The 27768-nt window shown below is 41.6% G+C and overlaps 3 protein-coding genes across 5 annotated transcripts; 2 read left to right on the forward strand and 1 right to left on the reverse strand.

Annotated features, from left to right (window-relative positions):
* The first annotated feature begins 1002 nt into the window (after positions 1-1002).
* Positions 1003-7882, forward strand: mat2aa (methionine adenosyltransferase 2Aa). The gene is made up of 9 exons (XM_058057038.2): positions 1003-1335; positions 3141-3218; positions 3816-3938; positions 4033-4145; positions 5147-5290; positions 5424-5642; positions 5771-5953; positions 6023-6156; positions 6669-7882. Exons 1-9 carry the CDS (start codon positions 1248-1250, stop codon positions 6769-6771), a joined length of 1185 nt encoding a protein of 394 aa, XP_057913021.2. The 5' UTR covers positions 1003-1247; the 3' UTR covers positions 6772-7882.
* Positions 7191-14170, reverse strand: sftpba (surfactant protein Ba). The gene is made up of 10 exons (XM_058057051.2): positions 14033-14170; positions 13895-13947; positions 12088-12162; positions 11486-11614; positions 11297-11407; positions 11130-11210; positions 9784-9967; positions 8480-8538; positions 8345-8408; positions 7191-8264 (listed from the first exon to the last, which is right to left on the reverse strand). Exons 1-9 carry the CDS (start codon positions 14082-14084, stop codon positions 8352-8354), a joined length of 801 nt encoding a protein of 266 aa, XP_057913034.2. The 5' UTR covers positions 14085-14170; the 3' UTR covers positions 7191-8264; positions 8345-8351.
* On the forward strand, positions 8585-26839 carry mpx (myeloid-specific peroxidase). 3 transcript variants are annotated; one of them, XM_078794157.1, is made up of 19 exons: positions 8585-8663; positions 9815-9987; positions 12400-12468; positions 19494-19717; positions 19815-19880; positions 19960-20044; positions 20258-20433; positions 20526-20658; positions 20963-21092; positions 21173-21379; positions 21455-21815; positions 23154-23314; positions 23395-23653; positions 24007-24177; positions 24259-24496; positions 24569-24786; positions 24917-24951; positions 25049-25084; positions 26486-26839. In XM_078794157.1, exons 5-19 carry the CDS (start codon positions 19817-19819, stop codon positions 26507-26509), a joined length of 2298 nt encoding a protein of 765 aa, XP_078650283.1. In that variant the 5' UTR covers positions 8585-8663; positions 9815-9987; positions 12400-12468; positions 19494-19717; positions 19815-19816; the 3' UTR covers positions 26510-26839. The 3 variants fall into 3 exon arrangements, with proteins under 3 accessions (XP_078650283.1, XP_078650282.1, XP_057912936.2); XM_078794156.1 differs by lacking the exon at positions 12400-12468; XM_058056953.2 differs by lacking the exons at positions 8585-8663; positions 12400-12468 and having other exon boundaries at positions 9510-9987.
* Positions 26840-27768: the final 929 nt, after the last annotated feature.

Below are 27768 nucleotides of genomic sequence, written 5' to 3' on the forward strand. Positions count from 1 at the left end.
TTCTCCCCGTTGTTTTTTTTTCCGGGGACTCCGGTTTCCTCCCACATTCCAAAAACATGCTAGGTTAATTGGCGACTCCAAATTGTCCATAGGTATGAATGTGAGTGTGAATGGTTGTTTGTCTATATGTGCGCTGTGATTGGCTGGCGACCAGTCCTCGCCCGAAGACAGCTGGGATAGGCTCCAGCACCCCCTGAGACCCTTAAGTAGATAAGCAGTAAAAAAAGAATGAATGAATGATAATACAAAACCAAAGGATGACCTGGGTTCGATTCTCCACTTGGGCATCTCTTTGTGGAGTTTGCATGTTCTCCCCGTGCATGCGTGGGTTTTCTCCGGGTACTCCGGTTTCCTCCCACATTCCAAAAACATGCATGTTAGGTTAATTGGTGACTCCAAATTGTCCATAATATGCTGGATAGGCCCCAGCATCAATCAATCAGCAATTACTAAATAAACAATCCCTTTTTGTTACATAAAATTGAGCAAAATAAAATCGATATAGTGTAAGATGACTAAACAAAAACTAATATTGACTCTCATTCAAATCGTTTTTGCCCCCAAAGCCTACCTGTGTCCAAATATTTATTTCCTGAGTTTGTAAATAACATAACAGTATACAAATATTTACAATATATTTGAACATCACAACAAAAAGCACACAGACTGATGTGAAAATTAACATACACCAGACCTGAAAAATACCGACCCTACAAAAAAATACCCAGATGATATCGACATTTGGGTAAATTGCCTCACTCTAGTAAGTACTATGATCTTCCGGCTGCGGCCATTTTGTGTACATTTGAACTCAAGTCCGTAATTCACATGATGCTCGGGGGCTGTCGATATGAAAAAGCACACCATAAAATGATTAACTTATACATCTGGGGACTCTAATCTACAAGATAAGACGTTTAAAGACATATTTCATCATATTTCATTTTCACTGTTTACAAGTGTACGCCCATCTGCGCCCACGTGGTGTGCGTGCTGCAGCAACGTAGGCTACACTCCCCCACAGGCAATTCCTGTATCCCGTCCTATTTAATAGGAAGAGAAGTCCAACCAGTTTGCTATTCTCACCGGTAGAGCCGCAGGGTGGTCGGTTAGTTTTTTTTTTATAGTGAGAACACGTAACGGTGGATAAAGTGTTGTGTTTGTTTGCAGCCAAGACAGACTATATCTATCCGAACAACTAGCTTGTTTGCTAAAAGCCATTGCTAACACGCTCAATAGTGGTCAAGATGAACGGCGACCTGAACGGTTTCCATAACAACTCGCTCGTCGACAGTTTCCTCTTCACGTCCGAATCCGTTGGTGAAGGACATCCTGGTAAGTTTGATTTAAAAACAAACAAACTATGTGAAATGAATATGTTAGCTTGACAGCACCGCATTAGTATATGAAACAAGGTCATGTGGTCTTGCTGTTAACGTGTTTGCTAGCCGCACTTTCATGTCACAGATAACGCGCATTTTGTTTTAAATAAACCAAGATAGGATATTTGCACAAAATAAATATCTTTATAACAGACTGTATTATTTCTATTTTTATTGAGTGTTTGTCGTCACGTTTAGCTGTCAAAAGTGTCTCTAAGCTAGCTAGTTTGGCTGTCAATCACAAACACGTCGTGTAATGTATATAATGTGTAATGTGTATATTTTCACCTTGAGTCTGGTATAAAATTATTACTTTATTTGCATGTACACGTTAAAAGAACCAGCGTACCTTTGGAGGAGTCGTTATTTTCTCATTTATTTATTTTTTGAGGCGTCACCGTTGCAACATCAAAATAGTTCCGACATCATGTCTCTTTCATGTTTTTTCATCCTATTTGATAATTAAATAACCTGGGCGTTTTATCATTCTATTTTTGTTTTTAATTATTATTCAACTGTATGCCCCTGGAGTGTTACTTGATGAGGTAAACGTTTGACTGATGCAACAAGCCAAATTGAGCTAGGAACCTTTTGTCATCAGCTTGTAGCTCAAGTACACCGGTCCTGCAAACAGTGCAACACATAATAGGATTACTAGTGTTTCCTAAATTGAGTTACTGCTGCTCAACCGTAGGAGGAAAAAATACATAAGGAAAGAGTATGTGAGAGAAATCAATGCTGAATTGATTGATGCTAATAATATTAAAGCCAAATATAGATTTATGGCATTGCTGTGTCATTTAGTGCCAGCTGTTCCAACAAATGACTGTGTGAAACAGGTGTCATGGCTGCAGCCTGTACCCTCGCTTTGAAACACTGCCGTACATCCAGCCACTTGCTTGGAAAGTTGTTTAACCTGTCCCAGAACATCCTGATGAGTACTAAGCTATTGCAGAAGACACCCACAAGACCACACCTGCATAATTAATTGGACATAAATATGATTAATAATAATATATTACAGAGGAAACTGTATTGTAACGCAAACAACTCATGAAGTCCTAGTCCAACATGTTGTTATTACTAAAAAAACGCCCATTTAAGTCGGCTTTGACATAAATGCTTATTCCAACATAAATTTCTGAGACCAAAAGGGGTCAGTTCTAATGGAAAATTGTTTTGTTTATGTCAGAGGTTCTCAATTATCTTCTGTCATGCCCCCACTGGGGGATAGAACTTTTTTATGCGCACCCCCACTTTGAAATACTGTCATGAAACTGATATTTATTTATTTATCTGTACTGTATAGACTGAACTCAAAACTGAAACCAGCAAAATGGAGATCAGTGAAAAATACAAGCACGTTTAAGAGTTGGAAGGTCTGCACTAATACTGAAAGACCTTATTGCTGTTCACTGGTCCCGCCAGGGGCACCCACCCCACTATTTGAGAGCCACTGGTTTATGTCAACATGTTGTAATATTGTCAGATTCCTTGTTATCGCTAAGCAGCGTGAAACGACAACCACAGTGTATCTACTGTCAAGTTCCAAGTGGTTTCCACTATAATAGTCATCTTATGTTATGGTTTGAAGTGTTGCGTCATGCTTAGAGGTATTTCTAATACGTATGTTGCTTGGTGACACTACAGTGGCCAAACTGCAAACTGTGACCAAAGTATTAAACATTTCATTTTAATACATATTGTGTGGGCTTATGTGATATTATTTACTCATATGTGACATTTATTATTCTACAGATAAAATCTGTGACCAAATAAGCGATGCTGTCTTGGATGCGCACCTCACACAAGACCCAGATGCCAAAGTTGCATGTGGTAAGGTACTACTCCTGTTTGTTTGACGAGAGTCACAGCTGGTTAAAAAAAAGTGCAGCATTAAGAATAAAATTGTCGTAATGTTACATAAGTATTATTGCAAAATTGTGACTTTGATCTGAATGCATATAGTCATTCTTATTAAAAAAATGTCTATTTTGTAATACTTATTCTCATGAATTATTGTGACTTGTTTTTATGGTAGCCTTTTCCATAGGTTTAATTGATCCACAAATATAATGGTGATTGTATGCATGCTACACTTGTTTTATATGTGGTTATTTGATGTCTTTATACATTTAGAAAAACAACTCTTTTTTTTTTTTGCCTTTACTGTGAAGCTCTCGGAATTAACCAAAGGGGCTAAAATTATTTTGCATGCATTGATTTATGAAGCATGTTTCCACAGAAGAACATGGAAGTAGTTCTACCTTTCACTGAAAACACATGCTTTCATTATGGTGGGAGCAAACGTTTAGTCTCTCCAACGCCCTTCCCAGGTTTAACGTTCATCCTTTTTTTAGCTAATGCACTCAGTCCACAACGGCTATGACAAGATCTGTCACACTTAAGATTTACTCTCATCTCTCTCTGCAGAGACTGTGGCTAAGACGGGGATGATCCTGCTGGCGGGGGAGATCACCTCCAGGGCTGTGGTGGACTACCAGAAGGTTGTGCGAGAGACAATCAAGCACATCGGCTATGACGACTCCTCCAAAGGTAGGCCGAGGACACAGGCATTGCATTAAAGCATTATACTGAAAACAATATAATTCATCCAATGTTTAATAGCTTATTTGCTGGTCCTCCGTAGGCTTTGACCACAAGACCTGCAATGTTCTGGTGGCTTTAGAGCAGCAGTCTTCTGACATTGCTCAAGGCGTTCACCTCGATCGCAAGGAGGAGGACGTGGGAGCCGGTGACCAGGTGTGCATATGAAAGCTAGAAGAGTTGTGGTTGGTAGACATAAACAGGAAAGCTGCAAGAAGTGTTGAACAGGCCCTCAATTCCCCACAAAAGCCGATGGCCGTAGGGCGCACGCACACACACACACACCAATGATAGAGATAGAGATAGAGGCCTGACTTTGTGGAGCTTTGTGTTGCTTAGTGATAGTGAGTCATCATTGGCTCCTCCCGCATCTTATGGGATAGCCTAAAATCCTTGGTCATTTTTTTGTTGTCCATCTGTCTTATTGTAGCCGTGATTTTGATTCGAGCTCATTTAGTCCTCAGGAGGAGTTTGTCTGAACAACTCCTGGTTTTTGTCCAAAATATCTGGTCCAAACCAAACAGTTTGTTTTCAGACATGGATTCTTGAGGTTTTTTTGCACATCCCGTCACGATAGACGTCTCAAATTTTGTGATGATTTGTTAAATTGGTGTGAGAAGTAGTTTTTTAGGACCACTGAAATATCGGCGGTCGAGTGGTTAGCGCGCCGACCTCACAGCTAGGAGACCAGGGTTCAATTCCACCCTTGGCCATCTCTGTGTGGAGTTTGCATGTTCTCCCCGTGCATGCGTGGGTTTTCTCCGGGTACTCTGGTTTCCTCCCACATTCCAAAAACATGCTAGGTTAATTGGCGACTCCAAATTGTCCATAGGTATGAATGTGAGTGTGAATGGTTGTTTGTCTATATGTGCCCTGTGATTGGCTGGCCACCAGTCCAGGGTGTACCCCGCCTCTCGCCCGAAGACAGCTGGGATAGGCTCCAGCAGCCCCGTGACCCTCGTGAGGAAAAGCGGAAGTGAATGAATGAATGAATACACATTGCATTTGCAATGGGGCCTTTGCACTGCTGTTGCTTGGTGTTTGGGCCCTAAAATTCACAAAAAATCCACAGTATATTCACCACAATACAGGGGACATGACTAAAGGGGGGGGGGGAACTCAGTTCATGCTAAACTGTGTAACTCGACCTCCTGTAGGGTTTGATGTTTGGATACGCCACGGACGAAACGGAGGAATGTATGCCTCTCACAATTGTGCTGGCCCACAAGCTCAACGCCAAGATGGCTGAATTACGCCGCAATGGAATGCTGCCTTGGCTCCGTCCCGACTCCAAAACTCAGGTACAAATGCAAACACTGTGTCTAGTTAATGTTGACACTGTATCAAAAATGGTTGCTGAAATCTCACTTCAGAGGTACTGTGTATTATAATAAAGACATGAAATGACTGTGATTATCGTTTTTTCTCTTCCAGGTGACTGTCCAGTATAAACAGGACCGAGGTGCCGTGGTGCCGCTGCGCGTCCACACCATCGTGATCTCAGTGCAGCATGATGAACACGTGAGCCTGGAGGAGATGCGTCACCGCCTGAAGGAGCACGTGGTGAAGGCTGTGGTGCCCGCCGGGTACCTGGATGATGACACAATCTATCACCTCCAACCCAGTGGACGTTTTGTCATCGGCGGGCCGCAGGTAAGTGTTTCATTGGCTGTTTTATTGTTTACCCAGTTTAACTATTAAACTAATAAAGACTCTCCAACTGAGTGAATGAATTAAGTCTTAACCGTTTCCTGGCTGATGTGGTGTCTGCCTTCCTGCAGGGTGACGCCGGTCTGACCGGCCGCAAGATCATCGTGGACACCTACGGCGGCTGGGGGGCCCACGGAGGTGGCGCGTTCTCCGGCAAGGACTACACCAAAGTGGACCGCTCGGCCGCCTACGCCGCGCGCTGGGTGGCCAAGTCTCTTGTGAAAGCGGGACTCTGCAGGCGCGTTCTGGTCCAGGTGAGAATGAGTCCCACCATGGAGAGCCACGTTTATTCTCAGTCTTGTGACTAACATAAACGGGTTTAGGTTTCCTACGCCATCGGTGTGGCCCATCCGTTGTCTGTCTCCATTTTCCACTACGGGACATCCCAGAAAAATGAGAGCGAGCTGCTGGACATTGTGAGGAAGAATTTTGACCTACGTCCAGGAGTCATCGTGAGGTAGCACTTTTTCCCTACATGGTATTACAGTACATTTCAGCCAGAATACGACTATAAAGCAGCCTTCCTCATACAGTCATTTATTTGTGGTGACCCCCTGCTCCTTTGGAAATGGATTTAGCGGTTCATAAACACATGTAGCTATTTATTACTTTTTGTACATTAGGTGCCGGCATGGATCGTAGCTCCACTTCTTAACACACCTCATAGGTACCTGGTCTGTTGGAGGATCAGAAGACCTAGCAAGAGGGTTTGATGTTGCCAACATTGATATTTTGTCGCTATGGAGGCGAGATTAAGTCACACAGGAACTAGTCAGAGGCAATAAACTTCAAAGCCTCACCAGCCAGGAAATGAATATGAAATATATTGAAAATATATTGCCCATCTTTCCATATAGCACACATACACTCATAAAAATGCTTCCCGATGTGTGAGTGGTGAGGAATTGTATGTATTTTTCTGGCCTTTTTTTTTCCTCACAAAAGATTCACCTTTCTTTCCTGTGTCAGGGAACTGGACCTAAAGAAGCCCATCTACCAACGCACTGCAGCCTACGGGCACTTCGGCCGTGATGTCTTCACATGGGAAGTTCCCAAAATACTCAAATACTGAGCTACCATCCTCACTCCCTTCCAAAAGAGTCCCGTGTGTTCATCACTCCTTTCTCTTCCTCTGCACAAACAGCCACATCACTGCCACCTCTACTGAATGTAAAGCAGTCCTCCCTCGAAAGATAAGCACTCGCGCATCGACATTCGTACTGGCGGCCACTTTCCTTCCTTTCCGTGCTGTCCCTTCAATGCCGTTTTCTGATGTTTTACAGAGAAGTCAGAAGCTGCTAATGACCTTATTGGCTTTGTCGGGCTGCATGTTTAACAAAACAAAACATAAAAACCAAATTTTGTCACTTTAATCGTCACATGTAATGTTCCAAGCGAGGTGATTTTAATGTTCTTGATCCTGGGTGTCATTACAGAGTAGCCCAGCCTCCTCATACTTGATAATACCTTGTGGGACCTAAATACTTTAAAACATCGTAATCCTGTTTTTTCTTTGAATAGTTCATTTTGCACTCAAATTGCGGAATTTGCTGCACGCTGCGCTCACTTTACTCCTGATTTAAATGTGACATGCACTGCGACTCAGACCATGCTGCAGTTGAAGCATTTTCCATTATTTACTCCTTATTTATTTCACTAAACCAAGGATCATGCACCCTCCCCATCGCCGAAGTTTGCGATGTTGTAGCCAGGAGACACGTACAGGTTCCCGCCTTGAGTAGGCTTAACAATGTTGTCTCTGACGCCACCCTGTGGTTCCCTGAGTGTACTACAGAGAAACTCTACGGGAGCCACATACGGGTGTGCGCTTGATTTCAAGATCAGGTTAAAAATGACTTTTCCAAAGATTGTTTGTTGACGACATGTTTACATCCATTAGAGAAGGAAAGACCCTAATTGGCTGGTGTTGTACAGAGAAACCAGCCTGTTTACAAGGTCGCTCTTGTTTAATTATTTGGTAAATAATTAGTCTTGTCAGTGAGGTTGCTGATTCTGTTAAAAGTGCCTTTCCCTCCTCGTCGTTCCCTGCATTTCCTCCCTTCCACTCCAATTTGTACCCCCGCCAACCCCGTTCGCTCTTTTCATACTCTGAAGTCTGATCTGCTGTTGAGATTCTCTGTCAAAATCCTCCAAATAAAGTGACATGCTTTGCTCATGCATTATGCATCGTATCTTTTTCAATGGTTACACAAAAACACCCACTGTAATTTCAGGGTATTGGGCCCAAGTACCATAAAATTACCACAAAAACTATGATTAGTTGGAAAACAAGCAGAACATCTTGGCAACTGAGCAACTAATCGTCCATAGGTCATTGACAATTTGTCTCATTTTTCAAATTATTAAACATTCATGCAGATATATCAGATGAATTTACTATGTTGCCAAAAAATACAACATTGAAGCTGGTCCAGTATATTGTTATGAAATGCACATTAGCACAATCATACATCACAGTATATATTTAGATAAAGATATCAGGAATAATATCACGAGAGAATTTGTTGCAACACCTGGCTCAGCTGCATGAGTGCACACTCCACTCTAGGGTGGGAGAAAAAAACATTTACAATAATAATGTTATGTTATTCATGTTATTTGTATTGCAAATCCGTCACATCTACCTGATGTTTACTGTGTGTTGTAGCTGAGGGGTTTCCAGGCAAATTTTTGACAGTAGAACAGAGTCTGCATGGAGGAGAAATAAAAGATCAGGATTTATTTATATTTGAAAATAAAATCTAAAAAAGTTAACTCACTCCGCATTTGAGAGAGGTTTGCAGGTCTCTGCACCTGTATGTTGTCAGGGTGCAGGGGTCTTGAAGTGGGGGAGGGGCGGGGGCACATTCGTAATTGTTAGCATAGCATTTGATTCAAAACATGTCAGTCACGTGGTTATTTGTTTTGTAACAAAAACGTTGGACTGTCCTGCTTTTTAATAAGGTAAGGCTCAGTTGTTTTATTATATTAGCACATTGTGGCAAACAACATTTGGCTAAGCACTGTCGAGTGAATGCTAACAAGTTGGTGTCTATAGCTAGCATTGTTTAGCATACAGCTAAACAATAAAGATAGCACACCAATATTGAAGATAACACACCAATATAAATTTGTTTGGCTGCCCTACTATTAATTTATCGTTTATATCAAAGGCAAAACATTAAAAGTCTGAATTTCACATCGTAGACCACCTTCGCCTGCTAGGCTAATATTAGCCAGACTTTCAGGGCTATGACGGCAGGCTATTTAGGACGTTTGACACGGCATAAACACCTTGCGTATATAACATGCAAATTTTACCACTTTTTTTTAATCTTTTATCACTTTTTTTACTACAAATTTTATCACTTGGTCAATTAGGTAAATACTGTTGATATATGGGACATATTAATTTAAAACATTCAATTACGTTCTTAGCATTTTTGGGAAATCCAGGTGAATTCAATAAGTTGGACTCATGTTCAAGATGGCGGACAGGAACGCAATTATGATGGCTACGATGATATAGATGATGGGTTTCTATTTCATGGGCATCTATTATGCAAAATTGATGTTATAACAGTAATATGTGTCCCTGGGTAGGTGAACCAACCCTGAGGATATGTTAAAAAGTGGATAAAGTGGAGACACACACTGTCTGAGACAAATGTGGACAACCTCGGCTCATTAACGTTAAAGCGAAAAAGCACATTTAAACTGCCTAAATTGCAGCATCAAGGTTCAATTTTGGACAATACATCTGCAATACACTATCGTGGTACTTCTGAGGCCTATTTAAAATGTTTGAAATGTAGTTTTTGTGTCTTTTTTTTATCGCTTGTCAGCATTCACACACAATTTGTAGTTTAGTTGCCCTTGTAACAATGGGAATAACTGACATTTACTGTAAGCAGTTATGAAAGAGGTAATGTGCTTCCGGTTGGGAATAGAGCATCCCATGTTCCTTAAATGTACTCACAGTCGACCCACAAAAATTATCCCATGAGTTTTCTTTTCCTGATTGTACAAAAATAAGAATAACTAAAGTGTTATGAGTATGCAAAGTGTTGTAAGCATGACTGACCAATCAGAGGACCCTCCTGAATCTTGCACAGGCGGATGAGGGAGCAGATGGCCTGAGGGGTCGCGTAGCTCAGGATGGCGTCCATCACCGTCTTGCTGAACCTGCCGATCAACACCTCACACTGACTGCGGTAGGAGGTGGGGACAATGTGACAAATGTCCTCCATCAGCTCCACCACAGCCTCCTGCAACAACAGTAAACAAGGTGAGGGAGTTCCTATCTGGACACTTTATTACAGGGGTCTCAAACACGTGGCCTGTGGGCCAAATGTGGCCCGCAGGACACTAGTTTGAGGCCCCCGCCTTGATATGAAAGTTTAATGTTAGTGCGGCCTGCGCAAGTTTGATATGGATGCTGTATGGTATCATGTACCCAGAAAAAATTATTACGTTTAATTAATGTTCATGTTAAAGGTTAAATAACTGTTAATAGTTATCCTCCCTATCCGTGTGGAAGTGGTAAGTTTTTGGCTATTTAAGTTTAAAGGAAATAACTTGAAGGCTACCGTTTAGGTCGCTAGCTCTCTAGTTTGCGAGTTAGCATGTGTCTCAAGACCCTGCAGTTGCGCAATATGTTGTAAATAAAAAGAGTATAAATGTGACTATAGTTCTGTTTTGTCATGTCTACAGGGCTCTAATAATGCTTTGTTAATTTTAATCAGAAAAAAATAATTTGTCTACCCACCAACTGTATGGGGTTTCTTAAGTTTTTATTATTTGCCGTTTTATTATTATTATTATTATATTTATTTATTTATTACTAATTGATTGATTTTCTTTATTCTTGATTTGTTTATTTATTTTTCATCTTATTTTGTGTAGAAAAATAAAAAGTAAGATATTTGAGAATGGAATGGAATGTTTTATCAGAGCTTTTATTTTAGAAAATTGGAACCAAAGCGAAGTTTTTTAATTTTTTTCAAAGTTTATTCATTTTTCTGTTTTTAAAAAAATGCGTTTTTTTTTGGGGGGGGGGGGACCTGATGCGGCCCAGTCTCACCCAGACCCGAGCTCCAGTAAAGTAAATTGAGTTTGAGACCCCTGCTTTATTAGGTACAGTTGATGCCTGCTTTTGGAAATGTGAAAACTGGAAGTAATTGATACGTCCATTAAAAAAAAAGTCTCTGAGACTCCAAACCCTTCCATCCTCACGAGGGTCGCGGGGGTGGGGGGTGTTTGCTGGAGCCTATCCCAGCTGTCTTTGGGCGAGAGGCGGGGTACACCCTGGACTGGTCGTCAGCCAATCACAGGGCACATATAGACAGGTTTAACACTTATTAAATGCATTTACAACTTCAAAATGTACAGGTACTCTCCGCTAATGAATGATAATGATGACGTTATTACCTCAGTCCTCTCTTTGGGCAACAGGTCATCCAATGTCTTGATAAAGAAAATGCAAAAGGCACACGGTGATGTGGGCTTCTCCTAACAAAACCATCAGAATTTATTTGAAAACTGTCTGGAAAATTCTTGTGATCGATGATTTTTAACATATGTTTTATACTACTCACATTGTCACCCGTCATGGCAGCCTGGAAGGCCTCTGTGACCGAATAGCTTAGCATCTCCTGCTTGTTGTTGGAGCTGCAGAGCCCAATGATTCTGCAAATGTCCTGCGGCTTCTGCATACACATAGATAGATGCGTCACTAATAAGGTAATTGCATATAAAAGACAGTATTCTGAAATGCTACTACTTACTGCTACAACGGTCAAGAAGCTGATAGCCACCGGGAGGATTTTGTCCACTTCCTCCTTGCAGAGTTCAATCATGCTAGCTTTCCCGGGCAGGTGGTCACACAGGTTGCCAAGGCTCTCTGTGATCTTTTTCTGAGAAAAAAAGAAGAATTTTCCTGGCATGTTGTTCCAGTCCTGTAGGTAGCGGCCATGCATGTTACAAAGTGGAAAATTATCCTAATCAGGACCAACATTGAATGGGTTCTTCCTTCCCTCTATACATTTTTTTTGCATAATCCTGCAAAGTAATTATCTTGTTGACCAAACAAGAAAGAGTTTTCAGTCCGAGCAACACCAACCCTCAGTCAAGACAGTACGTGAGAGTATGTTTTCCTGGTATGCAGACTGTTGTTGTTAGTCATATAAGAACACACTTGGTTGTACTCTGGAGAAGTTTACTATTTATATCCTGCTGATAAAATGTGGAATACCATTTCAGGAATTTGCTGTGGAATTATCATTTTCTTTTGTATCGAAACCAAATCCAGCAGTAGATAGCTGTGTATGTGTAACATATCAGCGGTGCCGATAACAGCCAGGAAGGAATGTGTTTGCAGCTGACGCACCTGGAGGTCAGCGTTGGAAAGCAGGTCAACAAGGAGGTTCAATATTTTGGTGCAGTCCTCACAGGGGCTCCCAGCCTGGGCACAAAATCAAAAAACGGAGATCAATTAGTATTTTAATGAGCCCCACTAATGGCTTAAACATGTGAAATAGTATGAAATGAATGTGAATGAGTATGAATGTGAAATCTGGAGTATCCAGACACAAGTACATATTCTCTTTCATCCAGGTCATTGTATTCTCTGGACGATGGCATTGATCGATTAGTACTGGACTGTTCAGGTTGTCTTAGAAGACTTTTCCCCTCTCATCAGACACTCAAGGGTTGGCGCAGGATCCAAAGCAAGGCCAAGGTGGCTAAACATGACACAGCCATCTTTGAGGTGATTCCACTCCCTCACTGCCATTGGGTAGTAGAGGTCACACTCGTTGTATCTTAACTCTTGTTTTGCATCACCAAAGAGTGAAACCGTTTCTGGGCATTCCGCTACCTAATACAACCTGAGCAGTCCAATAGCGATTGATTCAATGTAATTGGTACACACTTCCGTCTTTTATGGCAGAGTGCATGGGTTACATTCCCAACCAGGGTGGCGTCAGGAAGAACATAAAACCAGGGATGTAAGCAATTATTAAACATAATCAATTATTTAATCAATTAATGAGGAGATGTTAGCCTTTTGGATATTTGGAAGCTTCCAAGACTTTTTTTCTTTTCCATGATCCATAAACACATCAAGTCCAATATGTCTGACCTCAAATTCAAAGCAAAACAAAAATTCCAATTGGCACACTCAAGAACACCCCCGCGACACTGAAAGGGGGATGGACTAGACTCCTGCCCCTTTTGTACAAGGACCCGATAGCACCTAGTAGCACGCCATCAATCTCGTACTCCCGGAGCACCCCCCAAAGGACGCCACAAGGGACACAGTCGAATGCCTTTTCCAGGTCCACAAAGCACATGTAGACTGGTTGGGGAAACTCCCATGCACTCTCAAGCACCCTCGTGAAGCTGTAGAGCCGGTCCAGTGTTCCACGACCAGGACGAAAACCGCATTGGACTTCTTGTAACAAAGGTTCGACTGACGGTCGTACCGTTCTCTCCAGCACCCTGGAATCGACTTTCCAAGGGAGGCTGAGGAGTGTGAGCCCCCCATAGTTGGAACACACCCTTCTTGATGTGTGATATGACAAAATATTTTCTGTATATAGTTCATTCATTCATTCATTTTCTACCGCTTTTTCCTCACGAGGGTCGCGGGGGTGCTGGAGCCTATCCCAGCTGTCTTCAGGCGAGAGGCGGGGTACACCCTGGACTGGTCGCCAGCCAATCACAGGGCACATATAGACAAACAACCATTCACACTCACATTCATACCTATGGACAATTTGGAGTTGCCAATTAACCTAGCATGTTTTTGGAATGTGGGAGGAAACCGGAGTACCCGGAGAAAACCCACGCATGCACGGGGAGAACATGCAAACTCCACACAGAGATGGCCAAGGGTGGGAATTGAACCCTGGTGTCCTAGCTGTGAGGTCTGCACGCTAACCACTAGCTCGCCGTGCCCAAATAATATTTCAATAATTTTGTCATATCACACATCAAGAAGGGTGACCGTAGCAAGTGGGCACATGAACTACTATATACAGAAAATATTTAATAATGCAAAAATAATAATGCCCCATTATACAAATACTGTTAAGTGCAGATTGTATTAGTATAACTTTTACACACAATAATGTTAAACAATGTAATTGAAAAAATTAAGGAAATTCTTGTAAAATGATATAAACATCACTTACTTCCATCACCGTGGCTGGTGTGTCAAGCGAGCCATCACTATTAAAGGTCAGCGCTGCAAAGAAATCATTTGTATTAAATGTGTAATTTCATTTTCATATTATTAATACAGAATCTATCTATTATATTAAATGTCTCACCAACGTTTTGCAGACCAGTGAAAAGAAACAATGCAAAAGTGATGGAAATCATCGTCTTGTCTTGATTCAATATCTTCCTTGATCACATCTGTGCAAGGAGCCACAGTACGCAGCTTTTATTTGACGCCTAGAGTCCCGACCCCACCAGGTTTTGAGGTGAAGAAAAAAAATGTGAAGGTGTGTATGATAAAATGCTATTTGCAGTGTAGTGGAACAGTCCCCTTTCATTTCCTCACAGGTGTGAATAGGTCAACAGATGTACTTCACAGTAGTTATGGTTCTGCATTTAAAAGAGCTTTATACTGATGCCTGTTTGGCAGTTTGCATGAATCAGGAGACAGCCTGCCATATAACTAACCTGTTGACATTTTGGCCATGGTGGAGGTCTGCAACATTCACTTTGTGTCATCATTGTTATAAAGCAGGGGTCTCAAACTCAATTTACTTGGGGGCCACTGGAGCTCGGGTGTGGGAGAGACTGGGCATCAGGTTTTCCAAAAAAAAAACAAAAACGCATTTATTAAAAACATAAATTTTTAGAAAATTTCGCTTTGGTTCCAATTTTCTACAAGAAAAGCTCTGATAAAACATTCTACTGTTCTCAAATATTATACTTTTTATTTTTCTTCACAAAATAATATGAAAAATAAACAAACAAATCAAGAATAAAGAAAATCAATCAATCAGTAATAAATATAATAATAATAATAATAAAACGGCAAATAATAAAAACTTAAGAAACCACATATAGTTGGTGGGTGGACAAAATTTTTTTTCAGACTAAAATTAACAAAGCATTATTAGAGCCCTGTAGACATGACAAAACACGACTATAGTCACATTTATACTCTTTTTATTTACAACATATTGCACAACTGCAGGGTCTTGAGACACATGCTAACTTGCAAACTAGAGAGCTAGCGACCTAAACTGTAGCCTTCAAGTTATTTCCTTTAAACTTAAATAGCCAAAAACTTACCACTTCCACACGGATAGGGAGGATAACTATTAACAGTTATTTAACCTTTAACATGAACATTAATCAAACGTAATAATTTTTTCTGGGTTCATGATACCATACAAAACCCATATCAAACTTGCGCGGGCCGCACTAACATTAAACTTTCATATCAAGGCAGGGGCCTCAAACTCGTGTCCTGCGGGCCACATTTGGCCCGCGGGCCGCATGTTTGGCCCCTGTTATAAAGGCTGCCTAAGAATTTTGCTCAGTATTGTAGACATCTATTTTTTAAAATCACTTTTCCACATTGCATTAAGGTGAGATCATTGCTTTCAAGTCAACATCAGCCTGATATGCACTACACTTTCACATGTCACGTCTGTAAATTTGAGTAGGAATTACAAGGCAGAACAGAGTGTTTGTCCAACATGTTCAGACGATATTTGCATTCGGAGGTTGAAATACCAAGGTCATCCATAGGGCTTGCATAAGATTCTATTTTCCATGATGTTTATTTGTGCATAAATGCACATGCTGGCTGCCAAAGCAGACCCGCAATGTCATATTTTCACATTATGTATAGTATGGGCCACTGTATTTACCACTATATGTCGCTTTTACTATGTTTTCATGTAGTGTTTTGCAAGTGAAATTATGACTAGGGTGGTGCAATTCATCCTCTGACCAGCAAAGGGCAGAAATGGCTCTACCGGAGCAGTGATTAAAACCTTAAAGCAGGGGTCTCAAACTCAATTTACCTGGGGGCCACTGGAGCTAGGGTCTGGGCGAGGCTGGGCTGCATCAGATTTAAAAAAAAAAAAAAAAACGCATTTATTAAAAACAGAAAAATGAATAAACTTTGCTTTGGTTCAGATTTTCTTCAAGAAAAGCTCTGATAAAACATTCCACTGTTCTCAAATATCTTAATTTTTATTTTTCTACACAAAATAAGATCAAGAATAAAGAAAATCAATCAATCAGTAATAAATAAATATAATACAGTAAAGTCTCGTTATATCGATATTCTCGGGAGTCGGAAAAAATACCGATATAACCGGACTATCCATATATCCGATCCTGCGCCGAACTGCATTAAAAGTGGGCGGATCTTTGATATGGCATGTAATTTTCTCCTTGAGTTCATGGATTGCGTATCTAGCATGCTTTTGTACTACAATAAATTTTGTACTACAGTAAATAAAAATAAACTTACGCTGTAGTGATTACCGGTTACCGGGACATAATTCACCCCGGAACTATGGATAGGGAAGGTGTTGCCACCCGGAGGGGTAGGCGCGAGGGACGGGTGTTTTCCGCTGTGTGTGCTGCACTCTGGTGGTGGAAGTTTGAAAAAATAAAGTTGACTGGAAGCAGCCGCTCGCCGTGTTCTTTTTTGGTATTGAAATCCTTAAGCAAAGATTGATTTAAGCTGCTTTTGTATCGATATAAGCAGACCAAATTGGCTGGCGGGAGATGAAAAGGGCATCCTAGTAACCGGATTATCATAATAACCGTGTATCGTACTAACGGAGCTAATTATATCATAAAAGACTAGAAATTTGCCGGGAAATGAAAATAGTATCGTAATAAGTAGTAATTAGTTTTAACCGATATCGATATAACGAGACTTTACTGTAATAATAAAACTGCAAATAATTAAAAATTAAGAAACCACATATAGTTGGTGGGTAGACAAATTATTTTTTTCAGATTAAAATTAACAAGGCATTATTAGAGCCCTGTAGACATGACAAAACACGACTATAGTCACATTTATACTCTTTTTATTTACAACATTTTGCGCAACTGCAGGGTCTTGAGACACATGCTAACTCGCAAACTAGAGAGCTAGCGACCTAAACGGTAGCCTCCAAGTTATTTCCTTTAAACTTAAAAAGCCAAAAACTTACCACTTCCACACGGATAGGGAGGATAACTATTAACAGTTATTTAACCTTTAACATGAACATTAATCAAACATAATATTTTTTTTCTGGGTACATGATACTATACAGCATCCATATCAAACTTGCGCGGGCCGCACTAACATTAAACTTTCATATCAAGGCGGGGGCCTCAAAATAGTGTCCTGCAGGCCACATTTGGCCCGCGGGCCGCGTGTTTGAGACCCCAAAGTTTACACAAGTTATACGATGCCAAAGTTTCAGATAACGAGGTTTGCGCATTTGGAAGTGAGTTTGGAAGTTTGGGATGACTCAAAACACTCGGCTTCAAAAGGTGTGGCAAAACTATCCCATTGTGATGTAACAAGGATACAAGGATGAAGAGTCTTGAATGAGTCATGTTGTGTCTATTTATTGTTGTATATATCACTATTTTGATTTATTATTATTATTATTATGGTTAACTTTCTGCTACGCTGCCCCATGTGGATGACAGCAGTATTGCCATCATGATTTCCTTTTGAGGCCCTCAAATGATTTAACAGCACTATCTGCGATGAGATATTGAGACTAAGCTAACTTATTGTAGTGCTTCCTTATTATGTACAGGAAGAGGCATAATAACCCATTTTTGTCGTGAATGCGGAACAATGTCCAATGCTGTTGTTTTCCTGAAACAGTAAGATGTGAACTTTGATACGCAGTTGAAGCTCACTGGGTCACTTCACTGATTATTCAGTTTTCTGTGTGACTGTAAAAAGCTGCTGTTTCCCAACAGAGCCAAACTAGCGTCTGGCTAACTAACAAGGTGAAATGGTGAAATGGGAATTCTTGCTACATCCTTAAATGGTTGACCAACAACATCACATCCAAGGCTGCATGTTTCTGCTTTCCGTTAGCTCTTAAAAAGGAACTGAAGTCGCCTCATGTTTTGTTGCAACACAGTTATGGACGCAATTCTACAACTAACTTATTTTCAACTGTAAATATAGTATAAATAAATATATATAGTGCATGAAATGATACAAGACTGCATTAACGACTTAAGATGTTAAAGACTTATAAATGTACTGTCACACAAAAAGGGAGAAGGAGGAAAGGTTTTGTCTAAGATTCAGATGCTGTTTTTGGCACAATTATGTCATACATCTTAAACGTGGAGTCAATTTTCAAGCATTTTGGTGCTAGTTGCTTTTGTCTGCATTTGCTTACTAGTCACACACCTCTGTGTTGATGTTAAATGATGTTTACCCAGTTTCAGTAGAAACTTTTTCCCAATTGCAGAACATCTCAGTTAAAGCGGCACTGGTAAATATTGTTAAATTGGTCAACACCACCAACGCTCTGGGAAAACAAAAAAAATTGACTGCAAGAAAATGATCCATATCTGGAGCCAAAACAGAGTTTCATACAAAACCTCCTAGATAAAACCATAAACGCCTCTCAGTATAGAATCCTGTGAATTCTATAATAATATTTCTGATAATGTACTACAAGCATGGCATTTTTCAATTAATGCATTTCTGTTTTCTAGAACATTTTGACACCCAGGTGCAATCTCATCAAGATAGATAAGCTATTTCAGGAGTTCAGTTCAGGCGAAGAATCCACTTAAAGGCTAAGGAAGTTTTTGCAGTTCAAACCTGTAGTTGACAAGAACTTTACCATTTTTTAATTGAATTTTGGGTTTTTATTACATCCAAGCTATGATCATCCAGATTGTTATGCTTTGTCCACTTTTCTGACCCATAAATGTACTTTACATATATAGTGGACTTCCTTATATGGGTGTGGCTGTAAGCCAGAAAAAGCTCCCTGTCCTCCCCCGAGCTCTGCTTCCCTGACGCCTTTCGGACGTTACTTGGTCGTGTGGCAAAGTCAGAAGAGAAAGCAGTAAGTAACAATTTATCAGTGTCCTAACTGTCATGGAGCAAAAACGCTTCTCTGTGTAGCATTATAGAGTGTGCATACAGGGAGCCACCGCAATTAGTGGCCAGATTAGATGGTAGCGATGCTAAAATGCTAAAGCTACTTACCATTGAGAGACCTCTTCAAGTAACCTCTTTTCTTGAGAAACTTTGGACTGTACAGTCTCGACTTCCGGATCGGATTAGGGATCCAACACATGAGTGACATTTTAAAATGATAGATTTATTATCAATTCCTGTACTGTCCTTTTAAGCACTCGTGAGTGTGATCAACCACAGCGCCGTGGGCGTGCCTGGAGGCGGGCTGTGGGTGGAATATATTAAAACAGACTGTTTTTGCGGGAAGCATGAAATCCAAAGAAATACAGCTGAATAGGTGCAGATTCTGGAAGAACTAGAAAGCTTTGTGTGCTGGTTATAGTGTGTGGCTGCTCTATCCATACCATTGAGTCCATAACTCAATACAAAGGGCAGAAGAATGAGCATAATAGGTCCCCTTTAAGAAATTAAGACATGCATTCTAGAGTTTCACATTATGTGTCGTGAACCTATCGAAGTTTAATAAGGAATTGAACTACTGAAATGATTTAACATCTAATTTATTGAGATACACCTGTGCACTCTTTTCATTGGACAGCATCAGTATGTGTGCCATAATTTGCTTGCAGCAACATCACACGACGCCCCCACTGTGGATTGTTATGATGACCTGGTGGTGATAAGAATAGACGTTTTATTTCATCATGGAAACAACAAGGAACAAGGAAGTTGGCTGTTTACGGACAAGAGATTCACCTAGCGGGGCAGTCCGAGGGCGAGGCCTTCACAGGGCGCCAAATAAAAACAGGCGCACCACGAGGCAGCATTGTCACCATTTTGAGATTTCTGACAGGTAGTGTCTTCCTACTATTTCTGTTTGACTTGACTTTCTGGTATTTTTTATTGCTGGTTGACAAATTGATGTTACTCACACTTCTAATTGCTTTCAGAGATGCATCTTTCTGTTCTGCTCATGCTGGGCATCTGCCTGGTTCCTGCACACTTGAAACCAGCAGGTAATATCTGCATATCTGATTTTTTTGTAGGATTTATTTGTTGTTGTTGCAGAAAGTTTCATTTTTTTCTTTTTTGTAGAACATCTCGATAGCTCTTTCCTTCAATGGTGCTTTGAGGAAGCCAGACAGATTGTTGATGATGCCTACACATACTCCAGAGCAGAGTGAGTTTTTCTTGCTTTGTCACACCAGGATCAAAAAGTTGGATTAGCATCAAATTGTAAACCTTGTAAACAGTTACACTTTTTCATGTGATCACAATAACTTGCTTAAGCATTATTTTAAGTCATCAAGTTAACAAACAGCATTCAAACCATGACCTCCTTTGTGGAGGTTAACAGCTTAACCAGAACGTACATTTTTGTATCGTCCTCCAGGAGTCTGAGGAGGGTGCGGAAGGACGTGGTGAGTCCTCACGATGCTCTGCGCCTGCTGAAGCAGCCTCGAGGAGAAACGCGCTCCTTTGTGAGGGCCGCCGACTACATGCAGCAGACTCTGCGCCTCGTGCAGGAGAGGATGCACCGCGTCCACAAGCGCTCCCTCAATGCAACTGGTAACACAACCACACACATGCAGAATACTCCTTGTGGTTTTGGGAGGTTTAATAACTAATAAATGCTTTTGGGTGTTTTTTTTTTTTTTTAGATTTGCTGTCTGCGGAGGATCTGGAGAGATTAAGCATGATAACAGGATGTGCAGCTCAAGTCAGGCCTCCGCCGTGTAGTAGTACGCAAAACCTTAACACCTATCGCACAGCCACAAGCGTCTGCAACAACCGGTGAGCTCTATTTTTCTCTCTTCACTTTGTCCTCCATTACAATAAATATTTATGCTGTCCTTAAAATTGAAAGGAGTGAGAAAGGTGAACATATTTGACTGTCGGTATGTTAATTTCCTTTTATTTAATTAACATTTATTTTAAACTCCTAAAGAAGGGACTGTCAAGTTCAATACCACACAAACACAACGGAAACCTGTTTGTGTAATACAGCTTGGGCCATACACCGCAGAGAATGTATACATTTCCTTTGGAGTTTCTCAAGCGGCGTTTCTACACACAAATGTTCACTTTTTTTTTAAAGAAATAAACCCCGACTGGGAGCTTCTAACACCCCCTTTGCCCGCTGGCTGCCTGCGGAATATGACGACGGGATCTCGCTCCAAAAAGGGGGACAACCCAACCGGACCTTCAACAACTTCATGCTTCCACTGGTACTTATCACTCAGAGTGTAAATATTCAGTTTACATTGAGATCAATGAACACCATTCTGAACCTGGCCTTCACCTGCAGGTTCGACAGGTGTCCAATAACATCCTCAGCACCACGGATGCGGGCGTGGTTAGCGACAGGGAGTTTTCTCACATGGTGACGTTGTTCGGTCAGTGGAACGACCACGACCTCACCTTCACGCCCTTCTCGCCCAGCATCCGCTCTTTCAGTAATGGGGTCAACTGCGATGAGAGCTGTGAACGCACTGAGCCATGTATCCCCATCGCGGTCAGTTCCCAGGACTTGAATCAGCCAACAGAAATGACATTTCTGTTCTTAACTGTGGAGTTTTTTTATAAACAGATTCCTCCAGGTGACCCACGCTTGCCCACAGGGCCAGACAGCTGTATACCCTCGTTTAGATCCGCCCCTGCTTGTGGGACAGGGTTCTCAGCCTACAATTTCGGAGGGGAGCCCAATAAGCGTGAGCAGATCAATGCTCTGACTGCCTTTCTGGATCTGGGCCAAGTGTACGGCTCAGAGGAGAAGCTCGCCCTCAGCCTCCGCGACCTCAACAGCGAAGGTCTTCTGCGAGTCAATTCCGAGTTCCGAGACAACGGCCGGGAGCTCCTGCCCTTTCACCCTCTGCAGGTCAAGATGTGCGCTACCCGCAGGCGGGTCACCAATGACACCAACGCCCGAGAAGTTCCTTGTTTCATTGCAGGTCAGTCATCCTATAGGTGTAAACCAGGGGTCTCAAACTCAATTTACCTGGGGGCCACTGGAGCTAGGGTCTGGGCAAGGCTGGGCCGCATCAGGTTTTCCAAAAAAAAACAAAAAACGCATTTATTAAAAACAGAAAAATATACAAACTTTTTCAGTGCTTTGGTTCCGATTTTCTACAATAAAAGCTCTGATAAAACATTCCACTGTTCTCAAATATCTTAATTTTTATTTTTCTGCACAAAATAAGATGAAAATAAATAAACAAATGAAGAATAAAGAAAATCAATCAATCAGTAATAAATAAATATAATAATAATAATAATAAAACAGCAAATAATAAAAACTTAAGAAACCACATATAGTTGGTGGGTAGACAAATTATTTTTTTCAGATTAAAATTAACAAAGCATTATTAGAGCCCTGTAGACATGATATTATAGTCACATTTATACTTTTTTATTTACAACATATTGCGCAACTGCAGGGTCTTGAGACACATGCTAACTCGCAAACTAGAGAGCTAGCGACCTAAACGGTAGCCTTTAGGTTATTTATTTTAAACTTAAATAGCCAAAACTTACCACTTCCACACGGATAGGGAGGATAACTATTAACAGTTATTTAACCTTTAACATGAACATTAATCAAACGTAATAATTTTTTCTGGGTACATGATACCATACAGCATCCATATCAAACTTGCGCGGGCCACACTAACATTAAACTTTCATATCAAGGCGGGGGCCTCAAACTAGTGTCCTGCGGGCCACATTTGGCCCGCGGGCCGTGTGTTTGAGACCCCTGGTATGAACGTGAGCATAGCTATGCAGCATAGGACAATTATATGGGATAAGGACAATAATATAGTAAGGAAACTTGCTGTACAAGCTGTCTAAAGTAGTTTCACCTCCATAATATCGACTTGTGTTAAATACTGTATAATAGGGTAGCATTGCAGCAAGGCAGCTGCACAGTGTCCTAGTGGTTTGTATGTTGGCTTCCCAATCAGGAGATTGACAGTTCTATATGTGGGTTTTCTCTAGCTACTGTGGCTTTCTTCCACATTCCAAAAGTATACATGTTTAATTTAATTGGAGACACTAAATTGTCTGTAGTTGTGAATGTGAGTGAATGGTTATTTCTCTATGTGCCCTAGCGACCAGACCAGGGTACACCCCGCCTCTCACACACAGGATGCAGCATGGCATCATAGCTTAGCATCTCAAAATAGCATGGTGTATAACACATGACACCTTAGCATCACTTATAATTGCAAATTACAATCATGGACTGTAGCATAGAATTTGTAACAATGTCCAACTTTCACGTGCTGAAGGTGACGTCCGCGTGGATGAGAACGTCGCTCTAACTTCAATTCACACTTTGTTCATGCGTGAACACAACCGTCTGGCCCGTCAGCTGAAGCGACTGAACCCCCAGTGGGACAGCGAAACTCTCTACCAGGAGGCCCGCAAGATCATGGGTGCTTACACACAGGTTGGATGCCCAAACACGCAAACCATTCCTACCTTCATGCTTTTATCTCCAAAGTCGTGAATCCTTAACTTGTCTCACAGGTATTTGTGTTCCGTGACTACCTGCCGCACATTGTGGGCGATGATGCCATGCGCAGACAGCTGGGTCCTTACCCCGGTTACAACCCCAATGTGGACCCCAGAATCGCCAACGTCTTTGCCACGGCCGCCTATCGCTTTGCTCACTTGGCCATCCAGCCTGTCTTAGCACGCTTGGGTCCAGACTACAGAGAGGACCGTCAGTTCCCCAGTGTGCCCTTGTTCAAGGCCTTCTTCACCCCCTGGAGAATTATATTTGAGGGTAGGCTTCATAAAAACAGTACATGAAGTAGCAGGCGGTAATATTCATTACCATTATAAGTGAGAAGCTACTGGCACAAACCAGTAGCTTCCAGAAATCTGTAGTTCTCAGGATTTGGTGAAATAACCAATGTAGAGTAACATACATTGGTCACATTCTTTATACAACTATACAAACGCAGTATAAAATGTAGTTTTACACATTAACTGTGCAGTTGAAGCATGACTCTGTATCGAATATACAGTATTACAAAAGTAGCTTCTTTTACCAGAGCGCTAACTGCTGGATGTGGTTGGCTGCTGTGCTACTTTCCCTGAATACAAAATCCTTCATTTTTGTTTTTCTTCCTGCAGGTGGCATTGACTCACTGCTGCGTGGTTTGGTGGGTCGCCCTGCGAAACTGAACACTCAGGACCACATGATGGTGGATGCTTTGAGGGAGAGGCTCTTCCAGTTTGTGCAGCATCTGGCGTTAGACCTGGGTTCCCTCAACATGCAGAGGGGGCGGGACCACGGCTTACCCGGTACGGTACATTCCACCCACTGACATTGAGATCCTCATCACCTGTCAATCACAGAGATTTTTTTGTGGTTTTCCTGCCAAGGATACAACGCATGGCGCAGGTTCTGTGGCTTGTCCCAGCCTAGGAATCAAGCCCAGCTGGCCCAGGTCCTGAACAACAGTAATCTGGCTCGTAGGCTGCTGGAACTCTACGGGACACCTGACAACATTGACGTCTGGTTAGGTGGCGTAGCCGAGCCTTTCGTCCGCGGTGGCCGCGTGGGTCCTCTGTTTGCCTGCCTCATTGCAACCCAGTTCCAGAGGATTCGCCAGGGTGATAGGTCGGTCTCCTCGATATCTATCTATCTGTCTGTCTATCTAGCTATATATCTATCTAACGTTCCTTTTTAAAGATTGTGGTACGAGAACCCGGGCGTCTTCACCGCGAGGCAGCGAGCCGCCCTCTCCACCGCCACGCTGTCCAGGATCATCTGTGACAACACGGGAATCTCATCCATCCCCAGAGACGCCTTCAGTGTTCTATCCAGGCAGAACCTCCTGGTCCGCTGCACCAACCTGCGGCGTTTCAATCTAGGAGCATGGAGAGAACGGAGCTGCACAGACTTCTTAGGTGAGACTATTTTGTTACCATTACACAAAAACTACAAGCCCACCCACAATGTGGTGATCGACAGATGTAGTTTGTTGTGTGTTTCTCTCACCGAAACTTACCGTGTATGGTGTTATCCTTTGTTTTGCAGAAACTGGTAGCTGTCCTGAAGACAAAGTTGAAGAGGTCAGTGTTCCTCTTATTAAACTGCACATTCAAGTAATAATAGAAGTTATGTCTGTACAAGTTTGTTATTACATCTTTCTTGTTGCCCACATTTCAGGAGCAGGATTTGCTCAATGATGAATTGGATAATGAGGTATTTATCACATTTTATGTATGTTTGACAGTGATGGTTTTAAATGCACAACCCAAACCAATTTATCTCACATTTGGTGCCCATAAACTGTCTATACCTCCAAATATCCATTTAGCACATAAAAGCAGATATAAAATGTAAATATCAATATAAAACTGTGATTCGGAAGAATGAAAAGCAGCACGGTTGCCGAGTCGTGAGCATGTTGTCCACACAGTGAGGAGATTGGGAAGACCTTGCTTCGATTCGCCGCTTGGGCATCTTTCTGTGAAGTTTGCATGTGGAGTATATGGGTTTTCTCCGGGTATTCCGGTTTCCTCCCAGATTCCAAAAACATGCTAGGTTAATTGGCGACTCAAAATTGTCCATAGGTTTGAGTGTGAGTGTGAATGGTTGTTTGTCTATATGTGCCCTGTGATTGGCTGGCGACCAGTCCAGGGTGTACCCCGCCTCTCACCCGACGACAGCTGGGATAGGCTCCAGCACCCCTGCAACCCTTGTGAGGATAAGCAGTAAAAATGAATGAATGAATGTAATATCAGTAAGATAATTCCGGTGATAAACACAGCAACTCAAAATAATCCACAATGTCAAGACTGTGTGAATTCCAAGCATTTTTCCGAATGAATATACGCAAAGCGGACCTATTATGCTTATTTTTGACTCTATGTATTGAGTTGCTGACTCCTCGAGAGCAGCTACATACAATAACACGCACAAAGAGCTTTCTAGACCTTCCAGAATCTGAACCTATTCCATCTGTATTTCCTTGGATTTCCAAAATGGTCAGTTTTAATTTTTCCACTTGCGTCCTGCCTCCGAGTGCACCCACTCCGCTGTGATCGCTCCCACTCGACCAGTCCAGTGTGTACCCCGCCTCTCGCCCAAAGACAGCTGGGATAGGCTCCAGCATACCCGCAACCCTAGTGAGGATTAAATGGATGGATCTGAAATACTGGTTGTTCAAAACAAATGGTTATGTCACTTGTTTATCTAGCCACTTATTGCCAGGCAGAGTTCATATGACCAGTAAATTAAGAGTATTTTCCAGCCACGCCCCCAGGAAGTTTCTTCAAGGTTATACACACCAACATATTCGAGCTGGGATGCTAACATTCATCACATTTTAAAAACAACATCTTGCTAGGTTGGCTGATCTTTTTGAATGAAGAAATGATCAAACTTATGAGAGTATTTTTCTCACATTTGGTGCTTATGAATAGTCCCTAGGGACACATATTGCTGTTCTAACCAGTCTTTCTGCATATTAAAGAAGACCTGTCAATATAAAACAGCAATTGAGAAGAAGGAAAAACAGCACCACCTGTCGGCTCTGGTGTGCCACTGGCCCCAGAGTCTCTCTAAAGTTCGAGTATAATTTCTCTGCTTGTTTCCCTGCAGATCCCAGACAGCCACTTGGCCTGAGAGACCTCACTCCGACATCAACAATCTGCCATTGTCCTTCCAATAGTCCTTCCTTCCATCCTTCCTTCTTTTTCTGCGCTAAATTTGTAGCTTCCGCGTTATCTTCGCCAACTGACACCGTGTCCATCAAATGTGCACGCCAGCGGCAGACACGCAGCAACATTTGTAAACCATGTCCTCTTTTTTGTTACAGCTGCCTGTCTATTTGTACTTTACCAGTATTATGCTGATTATTTATGTAGTGATGATGTGTGTTGTTGTTGTTATTGTCGGCTTGTTTTATTGCATCCTTTTCATATGCGCTCAATAAAACTGAAAGAACAGCACTGTGGCTACCGTAAATGTTTTCTCCTTGTCTTACTCATTTGGAGACAGTGATTTGATGAAGTGTTGTTGATGAGGACATTTGAAATATGTATGACAGAGAACAATTTTGTAATATGTCTGTTTTTGTGTTGTTTCAGACATTCTGAAAGAGGGTGTGCAAATGAAGATAAAAGGTAAGATTTTTATCCTTGCAATAATGTAGAACGTCCTGAAGATGGTGCTCTTGGTGATCTTTTTTCCTATACCATAAACCTTTTGGCTTTATTTCATTTCAAATATCGCACACACAAATTCATACACATTCTTCATGTACATTAGATATCATTACAAATTTAGATAAGATATTATTGTTGGGATGGAAAGCTAAATGATTTTGTCATGTAGGATCCAAATCCCAAACCAGAGTAGACCTGCCCTCCACTAGGACCTAAAGGAGAGTATGTGATGCATTCATGAACATTCTCCAACTCGGAATTGTCAGTACAAATAAATAACAGCTCACGTGACTTTATCACTGCACAAAACAGGGACAGTTGGGTTCTCTCACTACATTCCTGCACTTGTGGGATGACAGGAGATAGTACAAGTTGGTTTTTTTTGGACGATATATGACTGTGAAGCCCAAGTATATGTAAAGTGTGCTGTGTTAAGCCGCCACCACTCCTCCTCCCCTCTGTATGGTTTGCAAAGAGTGCCACGTAGTCCACCAGACTGTGTGTGTGTGTGTGTGTGTGTGTGTGTGTGTGTGTGGTGCAGGCCCCAGTGCAGTCCTCCAAAAGTAATGGAAACCCAGCATTTATGAAAGAGGAGGAAATATTTGAATTGTCCTTGTCTGTTACAGAACTTTGAGCTGATCCATTTGAATAATAGATTTTCTTTTCAAGAAAAGGGAAGGGGAAAAAGGAGAAAACCTAAATTTGAGTCATATATGT

The sequence above is a fragment of the Doryrhamphus excisus genome, linkage group LG10 (assembly GCF_037039965.1).
Source record: "Doryrhamphus excisus strain RoL-2023G ecotype Guam linkage group LG10, RoL_Dexc_Guam_v1.1, whole genome shotgun sequence".
NCBI classification, from domain to species: domain Eukaryota; kingdom Metazoa; phylum Chordata; class Actinopteri; order Syngnathiformes; family Syngnathidae; genus Doryrhamphus; species Doryrhamphus excisus.

Excerpts from the sequence above, each read along its gene's own strand:
- mat2aa (XM_058057038.2), top strand. The coding sequence starts at position 1,248 with ATGAACGGCGACCTGAACGGTTTCCATAACAACTCGCTCGTCGACAGT. Across the intron at positions 3,219-3,815 it reads AGATGCCAAAGTTGCATGTG|AGACTGTGGCTAAGACGGGG; the intron begins GTAAGGTACTAC and ends CTCTCTCTGCAG. Across the intron at positions 3,939-4,032 it reads CTATGACGACTCCTCCAAAG|GCTTTGACCACAAGACCTGC; the intron begins GTAGGCCGAGGA and ends GGTCCTCCGTAG.
- sftpba (XM_058057051.2), bottom strand. The coding sequence starts at position 14,084 with ATGATTTCCATCACTTTTGCATTGTTTCTTTTCACTGGTCTGCAAAAC. Across the intron at positions 12,163-13,894 it reads CACCAGCCACGGTGATGGAA|GCTGGGAGCCCCTGTGAGGA; the intron begins GTAAGTGATGTT and ends TTTTGTGCCCAG. Across the intron at positions 9,968-11,129 it reads TGCCCAAAGAGAGGACTGAG|GAGGCTGTGGTGGAGCTGAT; the intron begins GTAATAACGTCA and ends CTGTTGTTGCAG.
- mpx (XM_078794157.1), top strand. The coding sequence starts at position 19,817 with ATGCATCTTTCTGTTCTGCTCATGCTGGGCATCTGCCTGGTTCCTGCA. Across the intron at positions 24,178-24,258 it reads GCGGGACCACGGCTTACCCG|GATACAACGCATGGCGCAGG; the intron begins GTACGGTACATT and ends TTTCCTGCCAAG. Across the intron at positions 24,952-25,048 it reads CTGAAGACAAAGTTGAAGAG|GAGCAGGATTTGCTCAATGA; the intron begins GTCAGTGTTCCT and ends CCCACATTTCAG.